This window comes from Urtica dioica, chromosome 11 (genome assembly GCF_054948205.1).
Source record: "Urtica dioica subsp. dioica isolate 48M chromosome 11, U.dioica_male_clone48M_v1_H2, whole genome shotgun sequence".
Taxonomy (NCBI): domain Eukaryota; kingdom Viridiplantae; phylum Streptophyta; class Magnoliopsida; order Rosales; family Urticaceae; genus Urtica; species Urtica dioica.
Window position 1 is genome coordinate 23,028,939 of NC_142766.1, and position 16,450 is coordinate 23,045,388.

Below are 16,450 nucleotides of genomic sequence, written 5' to 3' on the forward strand. Positions count from 1 at the left end.
GACCGAAGATATAATTCAAGTGAAAGGATTTGAAAAATATTTCACAATTTTTTTTCCCTTTATTATTATTTTTTTTATTGTTGCTATGAGACACATGTGTGTCGTTGGGTTTGTCATTTTATACAAGTCCACTATTCAACCAGAACCATACCAGAGAATCAATCTATCATTTAGTTTGGTTTGGAATGTAAACTATGAGATCTGAAATTCTAGCCACTACCGTCTCGTTCTCTTCTTGTTTTTGAATTTTGAACGAGTATGTTCATTAATTTCTTTTTTTTTTAGCAAATTAATTATTATTATTAAAATTTATCAACAAAGCTTAAAAAAATCACATTATATGTTCAAGAAGGAAAGGCTAATAGTGCTATGCGGCAAATTTATTTATTGCTAACTGAGATCAGACTTACAAAAGTAACCAAAGAAGAAAAAAATTGATGGGTTGTACAGGTCAAAAAAGCCTTAGATTTTCATTAGCTCCATTAATCAATATAGCTTAGCTCTCCGGGGTGATAATATAGCTTAGCTCACTGATATAGTATTGCTACCATTAATGTCAAAGGAAACTCTAAAATCAAAACTCAAACCTAAAATAAATCAATCAGTTGAAGTTAACGCCGATACCGACTCCGTGTATAGCATGTTATGTTCATGAACCCCAGCGATAACGCTCCTCCGACGAGTTCATATCTGCTACAACTGTTTCTCCGACGCCGTTGCCGTCAGCTACTCTACCAAAAGTTTGGAAGAAGCAAGTTTTAGTAGCGGGAACTTGCTCGACATTGGAGGTCAAGTTTGGAAGAAGCAAGAAATGATTTTGTGAATATCTGAAATGTGCTTGTTTGTTCTTCATCACAACCACGACGAAGATCGGGTTCACGAACCCTCACGAGTCTCAGGTTCTGTGAAGATTTATTGATATTAATGTCAATAAAGTGCAAAGTTTATTGACATCAATATCAATAAATTTGAAAACGCGAGTTCTTGAAAAACTAAGATTCTGGAATTTATTTGAAGATTTATTGAAATCGATAAAGTTTATTGACAACGATGTCAATAAAATCCTCAAATGTCAATAAATATTCAAAGAATTTTTCAGAATTGTTTCAAAATTTATTGATATGAATGTCAATTAAAAAAGCAAAATATCAATAAACCTTCAAACGAATTTCCTGGTTTTTCAAATTATTTTTTTCTAGATTTAAAAAAATCTTTTATTTCACACGAAAATGACCTCTAAACTTACTTTTGTGATCCTTAACTTAAGTACATAATAAAAGTAAATACACAAGAAAAATAGAAAGATAGTTTAGGATTATTCCTAAATTTTCAAAAAATATGGTGCAGATTACAATCGGGCCCATTATTTGGACAAGCTTATGGAGAAGTTTGACCCATTTTAAGGCCTAAAATTTACGATTATTTGGCCCATTGCTCTTTTTTTTTTTTTTTTTTTTGCTTGTTGTCTTCCCCTAAAAATACCGGGAACAAAATTGGCTTCGATTTCTCCGGCTAAAGAAAATCCCCGGCGACTAGTACGACAATGGCTTCGGTTTCTCAAAGCCAGAGACGATATCGCCAGTAAGCAATCTCCATCTTAGTGTCTCTCTATCTCTTCAATTCTTTATCTGAGATCCCTGGCTAGGGTCCTGTTTTTTATTTCTATTTTTTCTAATTTTAAGTCGATCATTTATTATTACTCAAAATATTTCCTGTTTGCTTGTTCAGAAAATGAGAAAGCTGATCGAACAATCTTGGTGAAATTCTCAATTTTTTTTTTTTTTTTAGAAAGCTATGTTTAAACTCTCATTATAAATAATCAAGTTTTTAAGGAGTGTGAATTATGCTTCGATTTCATTTAAGGATTGCTCGTGCTAGGGAAAATGTATTTCTTTTTTATACACTACTTCATGCTTATAATTCTGCTTATTTGGAATGTTAATCAATTAGGCACATCCTTATATTGGTTTTGTGATACGAACGAAGTAATTTCTTGAATGATAAAGTTCCTTCTTCTTCTTCTTCTTCTTCTTCTTCTTCTTTTCTTTTCTTTTTTTTTTTTTCTTTTTTTTTTCTTTTTTTTTTTGCATTATCTCAATATAAAAGTTTTTTCTTATATATATTGATTAATTTTTTTTAACGTTTTTCTGAACTAAATTATTTTTCTTCTAGTTTTATAAGATATGTATGCGTATTGTAACTGCTCATATTCACTCATAAAAAATAAAATAAAAATAAAAAAGTTGAGCATTCAAACAATCTAAAACCTAGGGTTTGTACCTAATTTTACAATGAATCAAAACTTGCCAGAGTAGTTCCAGAGGATTGAATCAACAATACAAAGTATATACTGTTGATGTCGGAGACTATCATTAGTTTGAGGTGGCTATAACAATTTGAGGAAATTTATACACATTTCTTTTGCTAGTGAGCTAAATGAGAATTGGAGTCAGTCTTCTCAAATTCTTTATGAACCGTTACGATGAAGCAGGGTTTGATAAACTTGTTGTTTGTATTCACTGAGTGGTTTTATCAATTAGCTTAATATGCGTGGCCTCTTAAATTCTAGGTTTTCTTGCTCATGTTCTTGGACATCTACTTACTGAAATGTTGAGAGTCATGACTATTTTAGAATCCATAATATGTTGATCAATGCCAGAATACAGTTTTTCTTTGTATTTTATGTGAATTAGGATACTGATATGTACGAGGAAGAGAACATTCGACCACCAACCTTAGAAATAATGTATGCTTTCATATAAACAATGCACTAATTGCTTGCAATATGATTGGATTTTATACAATTCCTTTATATGTTCTTATCACGATAAGGACTGTACATTTGATCATATATTTATTATAGAGGGTTCCTCTAGGATTTCATGCCTTAAGAATTGATCATATTTTTAGTAGATTTCTTCCCTCCGTTTGTTACGATGTATTCCCCTATTAAATTATGGTATGATGGATTTTTTTTTTTTTTTTTTTTTGCTTTTTACGGAAGGCAAAGAAAGGGCATTCAAATGTATTGGATTTTTCTATATCAACTGTTTAGAAACTTTGGGGTTGTTTCATATCCCCTCTTCTTTTTCCTTTTTGGCAGTTAAATTACCCTCCAAAGCCGATTGAGTACGCTCGAGCACAAGGGACGTCTCACACGCGTCGAATTTCGTATGGCTCAGAATATGATATGCCAACTGTCAAGTTTGGCTGTGACTTTGTATACCCTCGGTTTTACATGGGCTCGAGGCTGTTTTGCCAAACCCCCTATAGTTGGACTTAATTTGTGGCCGTATAGGCAGAGAGATGTAGCGGGGGTGAAAAAGAAGGGTTTTTTATCCTCATTCCCAAAAAGGTTAAAAAACGGACAACTTTCTTTTCTCTATAAGAGCACTATTCTCGCTTGCAAGCCTCTCAAAAGCCTTCATCTCTTTAAGACCTGTGTAACCACATCAGTATTTTTTTCGTAATGGCCGGCGAAGAAGCTTTTTGGATATCCATGGATGAAGAAATACGTGAGAAGGGTTCTCAGCTTTCTGATGAAATGTGGTCTGAGCTATCCAACCCGAGTGGAAGGGAATTTGATCTGCCCAGTCTCGCTGACCATCTAAGTGCCAGTGAGAAGGACGGTAATATCGACTTGGCTTTCTCGGCATTTCAGATGTTTGACGTTCCTATCGATACCTTTCTGCAATCTTCTGTTGATCCATCTTTTGCTGCAAATCTGACGGATTCAATTCAAATCTTGGACAAAATGGCTCCTGAAGTCCACAACGCTCTCTCGACTGACGACCGAAATGGTACTTAGTGATTAGCCTTTTCTTTTTTTCTTTTTACTTTCGTATTAAGATATGCACTTCATTAGATTATCTATGTGATTAACGGTTTCCGATTGATTCTTATTCGTTTATTTTTATTTCGTAACTGTCGCTTCATATGGCTTATAGTGTTTGAAATTTAATATTTTGGGATTCGATGAAATGTCTTTCCATGGAACACAACCTTATACACGTCCCTACAACCGTTGATGGATTATCTCTTAATTTTGACGTTGACACTTTTATGAAAGATTTGAAATAAACAAAGTTGAGTCGTTTGATTTACCAACTCTGAGCTCTATTATCACTTCTCGGCATCCAGAAACCAATCCAGTCAACAGTAATTTCTCCTTTGACGGCCGAATCTATGGCTCTGAAACCCTGCAACCGGTTCTGAACCAATCAAAGGACATCCTTGTCACACAAAACACACCTTTGTCGGGCTCTAATGGATTCACCATCAACAACAGTGCCTACTTAAGTTCCAGGTTGATCGTCTTCTCTTCAGTCTTAACGTCTTTGTTCTTAATGTTTTGCCGCGCTTTCTCTTACGGATCTTGTAATTACAGTAACAATCCTGCTTATTCAATGGCGATACCAATCACGGCTTCCACAGCCATGAAAACTGAACCAGTCTTTGCTCTCGGAGAAAACGGACAACCTTTCGGGTCCGGTCCAGTCCAGGTTGGAACTCTGAAATACGCAGGCGGTGATGGCGAAAGAAAGCTCACCGGCTTCGCAGGGCCGGTGGATTTTCACGAAAATCCCGTACCGACCCACCTCGACTCGGCCGATCCCTCGGAAAGAAAAGCTAACGAGAACTGTTTTTCGAACAAGGGAAAAGAGAAGCTGCCTTTTCATTCCGACGCCGGGCAGCAAGAATGGGGTCAATCTTGCAAGAGGTTCAAGGCGGGAGATTTTAGACTCGACAACGACGCTTCGGAGAACAAGGCTCGTCCTTTCTCGGGCTCGAATGTCGAGTCGTCTTCTTCGCGCAGCGTGATCACGGAAGCACTCGAGGCTCTCAAGGAAATTCCTTATCAAGGCTCGGTGCGTCAAAGACACTCTGTTTTTAATGAGACTTCGAGCTCGAAGAAAACCGAAAAGTAAATGGTGAGGCGAGTTCTCTTCGGCAATGTGAGGGATTGCCTTGTTCAATTTTTTGTTTTTTTTTTTAGTTTTAGAACTTTATTTCATTAAGATCAGTTACATAAAACATGGCTTTTTGGCAAGGCAAGCCTTGGTTTTGTTAGTTTACGCTGATGTGTTTTTCATGCACTGTTTAGGTTCTTTTGTTTTCTCTGACAGATTTTACCTTTTTCTGAAACTCTCTTCGAGTTGAACAGCTATGTTTCAATTCAATAGAAATGTCTTTGACTTCAGCTTGCATCTTGAATATCTTGGAGATTTTTTTTTCTTCATATAAAATTCAAGTAATCGGAAAAATATCATTCCTATTTACTCTTTTTCGGTTAAAAGAAAAAAATAAATAAAGAGAAACCTTCTCACCGGTTGAACTGATCTAAATTGTAACTCACCTGTTTTTGTTCTCTTTATAAGTTTGAAATTTGAATTGATTATTATCTTCTGTTCTACGACGAACCCTGTGCTCATTCTCTACATGTGGTGTGGTGTGGTGTTTCTAAATAGTAAATACTTGTCGTTTTCCGAGTTTACTGTCGTTTATTCTTGTGATTTGCTAAACAATAAAAAAAAAAACTGCTCATACTTTGTAACAAGTCTATCCAAGATTTCGAAAGTTCAAAACACTAGTTCCTTTTAACGAAAGTCAGTTTGTTATTGACTTGTGGTGAGGCCGAGAACGAGAACGAGATTCACACATAAAACCCATCTCATCCAAAAAGGAGGAGAGGCAGAGACTGTCAACGAATCAGATAAAGGGACACGTGGCGAGAGGCCATTAGGCAGAGAGTGTGAGGCGATAAGGAAATGGATTATGTCGTTAGGAGAGGCACATTTAAACAGAAACGATAGTGTTTTTTTTTTTTTAATCACATTCACAAGCTTGACATACAAGAAAAAAACACCTCATCGTCAAGTAGTGAAAATAATGGCGTCCATGATCATGAGTGCGTCGTCGTTCGCGGGAATGGCTGCGAAGCCGGTGTCGAGCCGGCGCGGGGTGAGGGTTGTGGCGGCGAAGGCGTCGGAGGGAGAGAAGGCGAGGAGCGTGGAGACGAGTGGGAGGAGAGATATGATGGCGGCGGTGGCGGCGGCGGCGGCGGCGTTGTCGGTGTCGAAGATAGCCTTGGCCGACGAAGAGCCCAAGAACGGCACCGCCGAGGCCAAGAAGAAGTACTCTCAGATCTGCGTCACCATGCCCACCGCTCGCATCTGCCACAAATGATGATGATCATCATCATCATCGCTTTTTAAGACCTTATTATGTTTCTTCTTCTCTGCTTTTCTCTTCTTCTTCTTCTTCTTCTTCTTCTTCTTCTTCAGTGATGTTGAATTTGTATAACTTGTAAAACTCTCTCTATTATTGCATTTGCATATGCCATTGCCACTCTCTCTCTCTCTCTCTCTCTCTCAAATCAATTCAATGGGACAAAGTTAAGAAGCTCATCCATGTCCAGGTTAGCACTTGAGGGACGTTTAAGAAGAATCTCTTGAATGGGTTTTGATGCTCTTCCAAGTTTTTGTGTTCAATCTTAAGAATGAGAAGAAAAAAAAAAGGTGCAGAAATAGGCAGAATTAAGGAGGGATCATAGTGTGGTTGAACTGCGTGACAAATCGTATTTATTTGGTGCCAAAATTTGCTTCTCATTATAAGAACGAGGTAAACATTATCAGCTTCTGAAAAAAAATGATGCGAAAACCGTGAATCCGAAACAACAGACAAACCGTTCCCAAGAGGCTCCGGTACAATACAGCAAAAAGAACTAACGAGGGCAAGATATTATATAGCTAACGCAAATACGTAATCCCATTTCAACTGTTACATTTGAGAGATTATTCCTGTTTGTTGGGGCGAGGTCTCACTCGGCTTTCCCGTTCGATTGGGCTGCAACGAAATTGCGAATGACTTCCATGGCAAGCTGGTGAGCGTTCTTGCTCTGCAACTTTGCGAGCTTCTCAACGGCTTCGTAGGTCTCTTTGTCCGCAAACAGCCTCAGGTTATGGCGGGTCGTACCCGCCACCGGTCCTTCCCACTTGTCAACCAGTTCTTGAAGTGCCTCGAATCCCTGACACGATATCAAAGCTCTCATCACTACTAAGCTTCATTCACAATGATTTCTGATAATGGGAATGACCACTAAGCTTCATATAATTGTCGTGTCGTTAAAAAAAAAACTCACGATGCGGTTTGAGAAGTCGCCGAATGATTCTTTGCCGTTTCTCTTGCGCTTCCAATAGTAAAACAGCGGTTCAAAGACTTTCTCGAGGTCCTGAAGCTTGACCTTGTTCATAAAGACTCTCGCTAGCGTGGTTTGATTGGGCGTTCCTCCGAGCCAAATCTGTCATTGAAGGACGAGAGATATAAAAAAAATAATACTCTAAACAGACAAGGAAGAAAAAAAGAATTAGGAAACGAGTTCTTAAATGGAACCTGATAGCTGTTGGGACCGTCTCCGACGAGTCCCAGTTCGGCCATGTAAGGTCTGGCACAACCATTTGGACACCCGGTTATCCTTATAACAACCGATTCCTTGTACTTCAGACCAACCTGAAAAAGAGAGAAAAAATAAAGTCATTATACCCTCAAAAATTTTATTTGGTAGAATTAGGTTTCGATTATGCTTATATTACCTTCTCGAAAACGGTTCGAACCCGCTTAAGGATGTCAGGTATTCCACGCTCCGCTTCAGCAATGGCGAGAGGGCAAAGTGGCATCGCGGGGCAAGCCATCGCAGTTACGTTCAGGGGATCAACGTACCGAGGAGCCTGAATTACAACAACGCGTGTTCGTTTAAATACAGTTTATCTCCTCAGTTCAGTTCAGTGTATAGTTCAGGGTGACGCAAAAATAAAGAGGTATCGGAAAAAGGAGTTTTACCAGCAGACCCGCTTGGGCAAGAGTGGTGGTGATCGGACGCTTCCAAGCACTGCGAATGTCGCACAAAATGATGTTCTGATTGGGCGTTAGCCTCACACTGAGACCGTATTTCTCGATAACCTCCCTCAGCGCAGCCTTCATTTTCCCGGCCACACGACCACTGTCGACGTGGAGTCCGCAGAAATGATTTCCGTCGCCCTACAAACATAACACCGCAACACTGTCAGAATCTAAAGAGACTTGCATTTTAGTATTGGACCAAAATATTTGAAATTGAATTAGTTCAGAATTCTCTACTATATGGTACAGCACAAATGTGCATTGCTAAAATCCATGAAACAAACCTGTTCATGCCATCCCAGGTAGCTTTTGAATTCCCACTCCGGCAAATCCCGAACAGGCTCGAATTTCTTTCCATAGTATTGCTCGACGACGTCTCTGAATTTTTCGATTCCCCAAGAGTCGATCAAGTACTTCATTCTGCTGTACTTACGATCATCCCGTCTCCCATTTTCTCTTTGGGTAACAACTATAGCTTTGATTGCATATAGGATATCCTCTTTCGGAACGAAACCCAACGGATCAGCAAGGCGAGGGAAAGTTGTTTCCAATCTGTGCGTTCTCCCCATTCCTCCACCGACCTGCAAAATAAAACTCATGAGTATATATTACACACATATATATATATATATGCATACACATATATAAACTCACATATAAATTGTATCCAATAGGTTCCCCTGCATCGTCAGTGACCACGGCAACGCCAATATCATTGGTGAAAAGGTCAACCGAGTTGTCTGAGGGAACGGCAACGGCGATTTTGAATTTCCTCGGCAGGAACTGGGTCCCGTATATGGGCTCGGGCGAATCGGGGAAGTTGGTTCCGTGCGAGTTATCGTTGCGAGCTTTAGTCACTTCCGGAGGCTCGGCGGTCATGACTTGCTCTCCGTCGACCCACACGTCGTAGTAGAAACCCGATTGAGGAGTCAAAAGCGCCGCGATGTTGTCCGCGGTCTCCTGAGCAAAGACGTAATCTTTCCTCTTGATCGGGGCCGCCGGAGCGAGGACGTTCCTGTTGAGATCGCCGCAGGCTCCGAGGGTCGATCCCATGACCTTGATGATACTGCTCATCACCGTCTTGAGGTCCTTTTTCAGGACCCCGTGGAGCTGGAAAGTCTGCCTCGTGGTGAGCCTGAGAGTCCCGATCCCGAACTGGTCGGCGAGATCGTCCATTGTCAGGTAAAGCTGGTTCGAGACTTTTCCGCACGGGTTCTTCGTTCGGAGCATGAAAGAGTAGCTCTTCGGGCCGCGAACGTCTCTGTCGTACTGCTGGTAGCTCCCGTGGAACTTGATCAGCTGCGTGGCCGCCTCGTTTATGTTCGGGGCTTCCGTGTAAATCTCCTCGTTGAGCGGGTATCTGATGAAATTGCTCTGTTCTTTGAATATCTCGACCTTGCTTCGCTTAGGCTCGGTTACGGTCGCTGGCTTCGGCGGCTGCAAATAAAAACACTAATCAGGCACAAGGTTCTTCACACTTCAAAAATAGACTTACATTCATGTAAATTTTTACATTTCAAGTAATATATAGAAGCTTGAAATCAAATGTTGAAAAGTCTCTTTTTTTTTTTTCCTCATATCATGTATGGGCCCCAAATGAGCCGTGAAGAATCTGCAATTCATAACGAGCTAGAAGATTCATAAACCATGCTGAGCTAAAAGAATGCAACTTCACTACACCCAGATTCTCTCACCGTCCTTCAAATATTTATAAGTGAACAAAATAAAACGTGGCTTTATTACCATTACACAAAAGAAACGAATTTGAAAAGAAAAACATATAATCAGAATCCACACAAAGCAATGAAAACATAAACACGAAAGCAAATCTACCAAAAAAAATATTAAAATAACCGGTTCAAGAATTTGAAAAGACACGAAAAAAAATGCACCGTCGAAACAGCTCGAATGACAGAAAGCCGAGACGAAGAAGAGGGAGCGAAAACAACATTCCCGGGCCTGGAAGCGAGAGCGAGAGAGTTCGCCGATTTGAGGCCGTTGAATGCTCCGAACGGGGTCGCGTGGTCCTTCAACGCCGTCGCAGCGTTCGCCGCCCCAAACGACGTCGTCGTCGTCATCGCCTGAAATCGCCCTCTGCGAAACCCTAGAAATGGAAAACCACGCACTCTCGCACGCAGAATTTGAGTGAGTGAAGCAGAAACGCGGCTTTTAGGATGATGATTGTGATATTTGGTGAGAGATGCTATGAGATTCTGATGAAGAATGGTTATGAAAAACCTTAAATATTGAGTTAAAAATTAAAATAAATGGTTGGTATATTTGCTCTCACGGCCACGTGCTCTCCACAAGTGCGCTTCTACACGCGCCTCTTAAAAGATCGTTGTGCTCGTGATTTAAATATGAAGAAAATGAAGTAAAACAATAAAGATGTCTATATATTTTTTTTCTAACTTAATAGGTCGCTTTTGATAATATTGTCTATTTTATTTTATTTTTCTTAGTCAATCTTTTCGTTAATTTTTTATTTATAAGAAATAGTTCCATTTGTTAATTTATACATTCATGTCTGAGTTGAAAATGTTTTGAGATTGTTGTGCGTGGTGGTGTGGCGCGTGGAGTTAAATAATAATATACAATAAATGGCCAAAGCAAAATTGAGCACATTGGCGCTTCTGAACGTGGACGCAAATGTGTCCACATTCTTGTTCTTAGATTCTGTTTTGGTCTTAGGCTCTAACAACAAGTTTTAAGGAAAGAAGTTGAACACTGCAAAGTTTTTTCCAATTTCATCATGCATGACAATGTGGTATTTATTTGTAATTTGATCTTTTACTTTTCTCATTTTTTAAATCTTCTTATTTTTTTCACATAATGTTTTAGGAAAGTAAGCGGAAGAAGAAGAAAAAAAAAATACCCTCTCTTTTGATTTTGATGCCTATGGTGTTTTTTCCTAGTTTTTTCCCACTTGTTACTTGTAAGTACACCATCCACTTGAATTACAGTATTTTAATGTCCCAAAAGGCATTGATTATGATATTATCTCATTTAATTCCTAACCACGAAAGAAAATGTATTTAGATTTTTTTTTTTTTTTTGGGGGGCGTAGAATAGTTTTGGTTTATTTTGTAGGCGTCTGTTGCTGTTACTGAAAGGTTAAACAAGTGACGGAAGATGCTAACCTTCTGCTTCGCGGGCCTTATGGGCCAGGTTTGTTTGGGCCCACTTACTTCATTGGCATTGTTTTTTTTTTAAATTGCATCAACTACTATCGTTTCATAATTTTTTTTCCAATTTCCCACCAAAAACTTAATTTGACCAAAAATACTAATAAAATATTCGTACAAATAAATTTTACCATCAATATGATGTCAAAAATTAACATCTATTGTTTACATATATGTCAACAATTGACATCTATATTCTATTGTTGACATATGTGAGTTTTGTGTTCTCTGCTTGTTGACATAGATGTCAACAATCGACGTATACATCAACAATTGACATAAATTGTTAACATCAATTGTTGAAGGTAAAATTGTATTTGTACAAGTGGGTTAGAAGTATTTTTTGCCAAATTAAGTTTTTGATAGAAAATTGAAAAAAAGTTATCAAATGATGATAATTGAGGCAATTTTCTCTTTTTTTTTTTAACTAATTTCTTTATCCCAAAAATAACATTTTCTAATTGTAAAAAATTATTTTCCTTGATATTTAAAAAATTCGTTCCCGTATTTGATTTGTGTTCTATTTTAGTTGTTTACTATCATGTGATTTGAACCATCCAGTATTTTAGAAATCTTAGTATTGTAATCTCACCCGGGACCACTTTTTTCGTACACAGAAAATGAAAACAAGAAATTGCCATGTTGTTTTTCTTTCGTTAACGAACCAAATACACGAGGGATATTTATGAATCTCAACATCACATTGCAAGTCCGCAGAATATAAATTAGACGAGTCATTCTCAAATCAAATCAAATCAAATCAAAATGGCAACTAGGCTTTTTTAATTGAATATATTTACAACCGGAATAACTATGGAGGCTGAAAAACAAGGCAGTCTCGTCAACTTCTCTCATTAACCAACCATATTGACCCTTTTTTTTTCTTCTTCATTTCCATTTCTTTCTTCTGAAACTAAACCATAAGGCAAACAAATCCTAACACAAGGCTACTACTTCAGGGGGGGAAAAGAAAAGAAAAAAAAAATCACACAGAACAGAACAGAACACATTGAGCTATTGCTCCTAATGCCTATTGCGAGGTCTATTTGAGGAAATGGAATTAAATGAAAAAATACAAGTGTTTCATAAACTCAATTACAAAAAATAATCTTCATATTTTTTTTTTGGCATCATTTGAGTTCTTCTGATTAAAAGATCGGTATAATACTACCTAGCCTCGCCGGTTAGCTGTAGCGAGCCGTCCCTCTGCAACTTCAAGCTCAAGCTGTTAAATCTTTCCCGTGAATACTGTCTCGATGCTTTTCTCCAATCCGTACCGGCTTTCATCATCGCAGCAAATTCTTCATAACTTATGCGACCATCCTAGAAAAGGGGAAAAAAACAAAAAAAAAAAAATTGCTCATACAGATATTTAGCAAAAATCCAAATGTCTGAAGGCCAAGTAAATGCAATTATATAAACAAAGCATTTGTGTCAAAACAAAACTAAATGCTTATCACATCAAAGGTCTAATCTTTGTCTAGATATATATGGAATTACTCACTAACCTTATCTGTGTCAACATCGTGCATAATGGCAACGACGACTTCCTCGCTGCTGGTCTCGGCTTCATCGTGTAAAGCGAGCCTCAGCTCTTCGATTTCTATGTAGCCACTCCCGTTTTGATCGAAGAATGCAAAAGCTTTGTGAAGATGCTCGTCGTTAGCCATTCTTCTCAAATGAACTGACACCGCAACGAATTCTCCGTAATTCAGAGCTCCATCGCCGTCCACGTCAGCCTGTGCCAATACATTGCAAACATTAAAATAAAATAAAAAACAAAAAAAAAAACTATCACATGTACAAAAAAATTATCGACTGTGAAGAAGGAATGATTCTTTATTGCCCATCTCATATCCGATATCCCTCTTTAACCAGAACTTAATGCGTCTAATTATCTTTATGAACAGATAAAACTTGGAAGATCAAAGTTATTGTATTGCTTGAGACCAATCCAACCGGGATTGTATGGATTAAGTATCAAAACAAGTCTGTATAATGCAGGCACAATTTGGTACTCACGGCTTCCATTAGTATGTGAAGATCTGGGTCTGGAATTTGTTGGCCAAGCTTTTGCAAGCCTGCACGGAGCTCATCGACATTCACTTTGCCCTTGTTTCCGTTGTCCATCATTTCAAACGCCTCCTTTATGCCAGCCACTTCTTCAACTGATAAATGCTCAGCTATGACCTATCAACACATCCAAAGATCAAACGTCATTTTTACGTAATTTTCAAACTTTACGGGGATAAGATTACAAAAAAACAGAGGCGTCAATAAAAAAAAATAACCAACTCATTACCCCTAGAGCTCTTTTTTTGAGCTTGTTCATGACAGAAAACTGTTTCAGCCTAGCTTTCACCGTCTCACCCAATGGGACATTCGGAGCTTTCTTAGCATTTAGTATCCATGTATGCTCTGCGAGAAAAAAAAGAATTATTTAAAATTGATAACTACAATAAAGATCTCTTTTCACCCATATAACACATCAACTTGCAACAGAGCAGACTAGAGGATTACCAAGTACTTCTTGAGCTGTGAGTCGTCGCTTGGGATCAGGGTCAAGCATTTTCTTAACAAGGTCCTTTGCGTTATCAGAGACTTTAGGCCACGGATCTCTCTTAAAATCAATCACCGAGCGAATAATAGCCTGTGCCACCCCTTGTTCGGTTTCTACATCATCAAAATTTTAAGACCCATTAAATTAAACTACAAAACAATGACCCCATAATTCAGAGAAATAGCTGCAAAGTCCTTTAGAAACCTTAATATGAAAGTAGAAATAAACCTGCCCAAAAAGGAGGAACACCACAGAGTAAAATATAAAGGATAACTCCAGCGCTCCACACATCCACTTCAGGTCCATAATTACGTTTCAGAACCTCGGGAGCCATATAATAAGGACTTCCCACTATCTCATTAAACCGTTCCCCTATTAAAAAAAAAAAAAAAAAAAAAAAAGATTAATACTTCAGCCAAAATTCTACTCTTGAAGCATAAATTCTGGTGTATAAGTCAATACCGGGTTTGAAGAACATCGACAACCCAAAATCAATCGCCTTCAACGGAGAATTCTCCTTCTTGTTAGCAAACAGAAAGTTCTCCGGTTTGAGATCGCGATGCATCACTCCTTGCTTATGGCAATTCTGCAGAGAGCACCGTTAAATAAATAAGTAAAAAAAAAAAAAAAAAACCCTTGACTAGGCTCTAAATCTCTCGATAAACACAATGAGAGGCATTGAAATCGAACCAGAACGACTTCGACGATCGTCCGCATAACAGCCGCGGCGGCTCTCTCGGTGTAATGCCCTCGGGCCACGATGCGGTCGAAAAGCTCGCCTCCCTCGCAGAGCTCCATAACGATGTGGACCGCGCTCTCGTCCTCGAACGAGTCTTTGAGCGACACGATGTTGTTGTGGTTGCGAAGGTGCTTCATGATCTCGACCTCTCGCCTCACGTCGTCGATGTCGACCTGTGTCCTCAGCTTCTTCTTCGATATCGACTTACAAGCGTACTTATCGTCCGTGGTCAGGTCCGTGCAGAGGTACGTGATCCCAAACTCGCCTCTACCGAGCTCCCGGCCCAGATCATAGTGCGCCAAGATGTCCCGTCCCGTCGGCTCTTTCAAGACCCAGAGCTTCGCTTCCCCGTTGCCCAGCCCATTGTCACCCGAAAATGGATTCGGCTTCTTCTTTTGTTTCTGGTTATTTTGTGATGGAGTACTAGGCGTTGCACAGCAATTTCCCATGAATTACAACTAGTTTCTCTAATCTACTTCTAGATTTAAGGCAGATTCGATCAAGAAAGACAGTTATGAGAATTCAAAAATCTCACACTAGCGTGTAAATAAATTAGGAAAGCTATAGATACAGAAATGGAAATTTTTTTTTACAAATTTCAGATGCGAAGCCTTTGAGATTTGTACAAGACTCTGAATTTTCCTTTTCCGTTTCCTTCTGCGATGTCCAATTTCGGATAGCCTGCATGAAATGCAATTCAAAATAAAGGTCATACATACCATCGACAGCGAAATCACAAATGGAAAAGGGAAAAAAAAAGCACCGAACAAAATACTCCCAAAGAGAGCGAAAGAGTAAAGAAAAAGATTGTTTTTTGTTGTTTTCAATAAAGCTTTATCTTATAAATTAAAGCTAACAATACTTTAGCATAGCGTACCTGAGATTTCGTTGAGAGGAAAATCGAGAGGGAAACCCTAGAACATCAAGAATGAGAAAGGAAATGTGAAAATTGATTCAACGAAGAAGCTATAGGTGTGAAAAAGCCATGGAGTTAGAGAGAGAGAAGAGTCAAAGCTCTTTTGCAAGAGACTTCCTTCTCTCTCTTAAACCACTATATATTGCTAGGTTTCTCTCTCTAAATCCAATTTTTTTCTTTCGCAGAGATTCAATGATGAAGAAGACAGACAGCAACCATTTTTCTCTCTCTCTTCTCTTTCTCTCTCTATAATTGTTTTTGTGTGACTGGGATCCAAAGTCTAACATTTTTTCTTTCTTTTCTTTTCATTTTTCATTTGAGATTTGTTTTTTGTAATTTAACTTATTTTATTTGCTTTTTGTGACTTGTCGATGGATATTGATATTTTGATATTCTGATTTTACTATAATACTTTGGACAAATAATTGATATTTATTTAAAAATAGTTATTAAGGATCTTATCAATAAATATATTATTTAAAAAAAAAACTTAATTGAAAAATGCTATTTTAAGGATCTTATCAATACAATAAATATATTAATTTTTTTTAAAAAAAAACTTAAATTGAAAAATGCTTATAATTTATGTTAAGGATATGCATGGAATATCCTTATTGCTGTTTTTTTTTTTTCTATATAGAAAAGTAAATTTTGACTCGATTCTTACTTGATCCCCAAAAAATATCAAATTTTGTCTCTGTTTCTTTTTACTATTTTTTTTACATTTCAATGCTAGAGGTCTCGATCTTATGAAAATTCAAAGACATTGCCAAATTAAATTAGACCGTGATGTCATTAAAGTTACTTTATGTAGATTTTTTTTTATTTTTTAGCGGAACTTAATGTAGATTTAATCATCGTTTTTTATTTAAATTTTGTCCTTATTCAATAATGCACGAATCTATCTACGAACAAAATTCAAAACAATAGTAGACTATATGAATTTTATATTTCCTGGTTTATATTTTATAGATCAACACGTGCTATTGTAAGAAGAAAATTATATAAATGCGTTATTATGTCGTGGCGGTATCAAATCGTTTAAGATAAATATTTAAGCTAAATTCTATCAATAATTACTAAAATTATTAAGACTAATAATTGTTACCACTGAATGCGCTAAACAAGATAGGGTGGTAATACAAAAACAA

The 16,450-nt window shown here is 37.9% G+C and overlaps 4 protein-coding genes across 4 annotated transcripts; 2 read left to right on the forward strand and 2 right to left on the reverse strand.

Moving 5' to 3' along the window:
- Window positions 1-1,483: 1,483 nt before the first annotated feature.
- LOC149382597 (uncharacterized) lies at window positions 1,484-5,200 on the forward strand. The gene is made up of 4 exons (XM_089600987.1): window positions 1,484-1,581; window positions 3,104-3,800; window positions 4,141-4,306; window positions 4,388-5,200. Exons 2-4 carry the CDS (start codon window positions 3,470-3,472, stop codon window positions 4,926-4,928), a joined length of 1,038 nt encoding a protein of 345 aa, XP_089457113.1. The 5' UTR covers window positions 1,484-1,581; window positions 3,104-3,469; the 3' UTR covers window positions 4,929-5,200.
- Window positions 5,201-5,812: 612 nt separating this feature from the next.
- On the forward strand, window positions 5,813-6,351 carry LOC149382598 (Photosystem II 5 kD protein). The gene has a single exon (XM_089630191.1). The coding sequence runs from the start codon at window positions 5,890-5,892 to the stop codon at window positions 6,184-6,186; it is 297 nt and encodes a 98-aa protein (XP_089486317.1). The 5' UTR covers window positions 5,813-5,889; the 3' UTR covers window positions 6,187-6,351.
- Window positions 6,352-6,811: 460 nt separating this feature from the next.
- SIR (sulfite reductase) lies at window positions 6,812-10,122 on the reverse strand. The gene is made up of 8 exons (XM_089630189.1): window positions 9,792-10,122; window positions 8,554-9,336; window positions 8,184-8,480; window positions 7,840-8,037; window positions 7,593-7,727; window positions 7,393-7,509; window positions 7,142-7,300; window positions 6,812-7,027 (listed from the first exon to the last, which is right to left on the reverse strand). The coding sequence occupies exons 1-8, from the start codon at window positions 9,975-9,977 to the stop codon at window positions 6,821-6,823; spliced, it is 2,082 nt and encodes a 693-aa protein (XP_089486315.1). The 5' UTR covers window positions 9,978-10,122; the 3' UTR covers window positions 6,812-6,820.
- Window positions 10,123-11,839: 1,717 nt separating this feature from the next.
- On the reverse strand, window positions 11,840-15,602 carry LOC149382600 (calcium-dependent protein kinase 8-like). Its single transcript, XM_089630190.1, has 9 exons — window positions 15,261-15,602; window positions 14,335-15,064; window positions 14,107-14,230; window positions 13,873-14,016; window positions 13,605-13,757; window positions 13,387-13,502; window positions 13,107-13,274; window positions 12,593-12,823; window positions 11,840-12,407 (listed from the first exon to the last, which is right to left on the reverse strand). Exons 2-9 carry the CDS (start codon window positions 14,830-14,832, stop codon window positions 12,252-12,254), a joined length of 1,590 nt encoding a protein of 529 aa, XP_089486316.1. The 5' UTR covers window positions 14,833-15,064; window positions 15,261-15,602; the 3' UTR covers window positions 11,840-12,251.
- Window positions 15,603-16,450: the final 848 nt, after the last annotated feature.

Bases quoted from the DNA above. Each gene is read 5' to 3' on its own strand.
- LOC149382598 (XM_089630191.1), top strand. From the start codon at position 5,890: ATGGCGTCCATGATCATGAGTGCGTCGTCGTTCGCGGGAATGGCTGCG.
- LOC149382600 (XM_089630190.1), bottom strand. From the start codon at position 14,832: ATGGGAAATTGCTGTGCAACGCCTAGTACTCCATCACAAAATAACCAG. The intron at 14,231-14,334 runs GTTCGATTTCAA...TGCTCTCTGCAG, and splicing joins CGATCGTCGAAGTCGTTCTG to AATTGCCATAAGCAAGGAGT. The intron at 13,758-13,872 runs GTTTATTTCTAC...TTGATGATGTAG, and splicing joins TGTTCCTCCTTTTTGGGCAG to AAACCGAACAAGGGGTGGCA.
- SIR (XM_089630189.1), bottom strand. From the start codon at position 9,977: ATGACGACGACGACGTCGTTTGGGGCGGCGAACGCTGCGACGGCGTTG. The intron at 7,728-7,839 runs GTAAAACTCCTT...GTTGTAATTCAG, and splicing joins TTGCCCAAGCGGGTCTGCTG to GCTCCTCGGTACGTTGATCC. The intron at 7,301-7,392 runs GTTCCATTTAAG...CTTCAATGACAG, and splicing joins ACGGTCCCAACAGCTATCAG to ATTTGGCTCGGAGGAACGCC.
- LOC149382597 (XM_089600987.1), top strand. From the start codon at position 3,470: ATGGCCGGCGAAGAAGCTTTTTGGATATCCATGGATGAAGAAATACGT. The intron at 3,801-4,140 runs GTACTTAGTGAT...CTCGGCATCCAG, and splicing joins CTCGACTGACGACCGAAATG to AAACCAATCCAGTCAACAGT. The intron at 4,307-4,387 runs GTTGATCGTCTT...TTGTAATTACAG, and splicing joins AGTGCCTACTTAAGTTCCAG to TAACAATCCTGCTTATTCAA.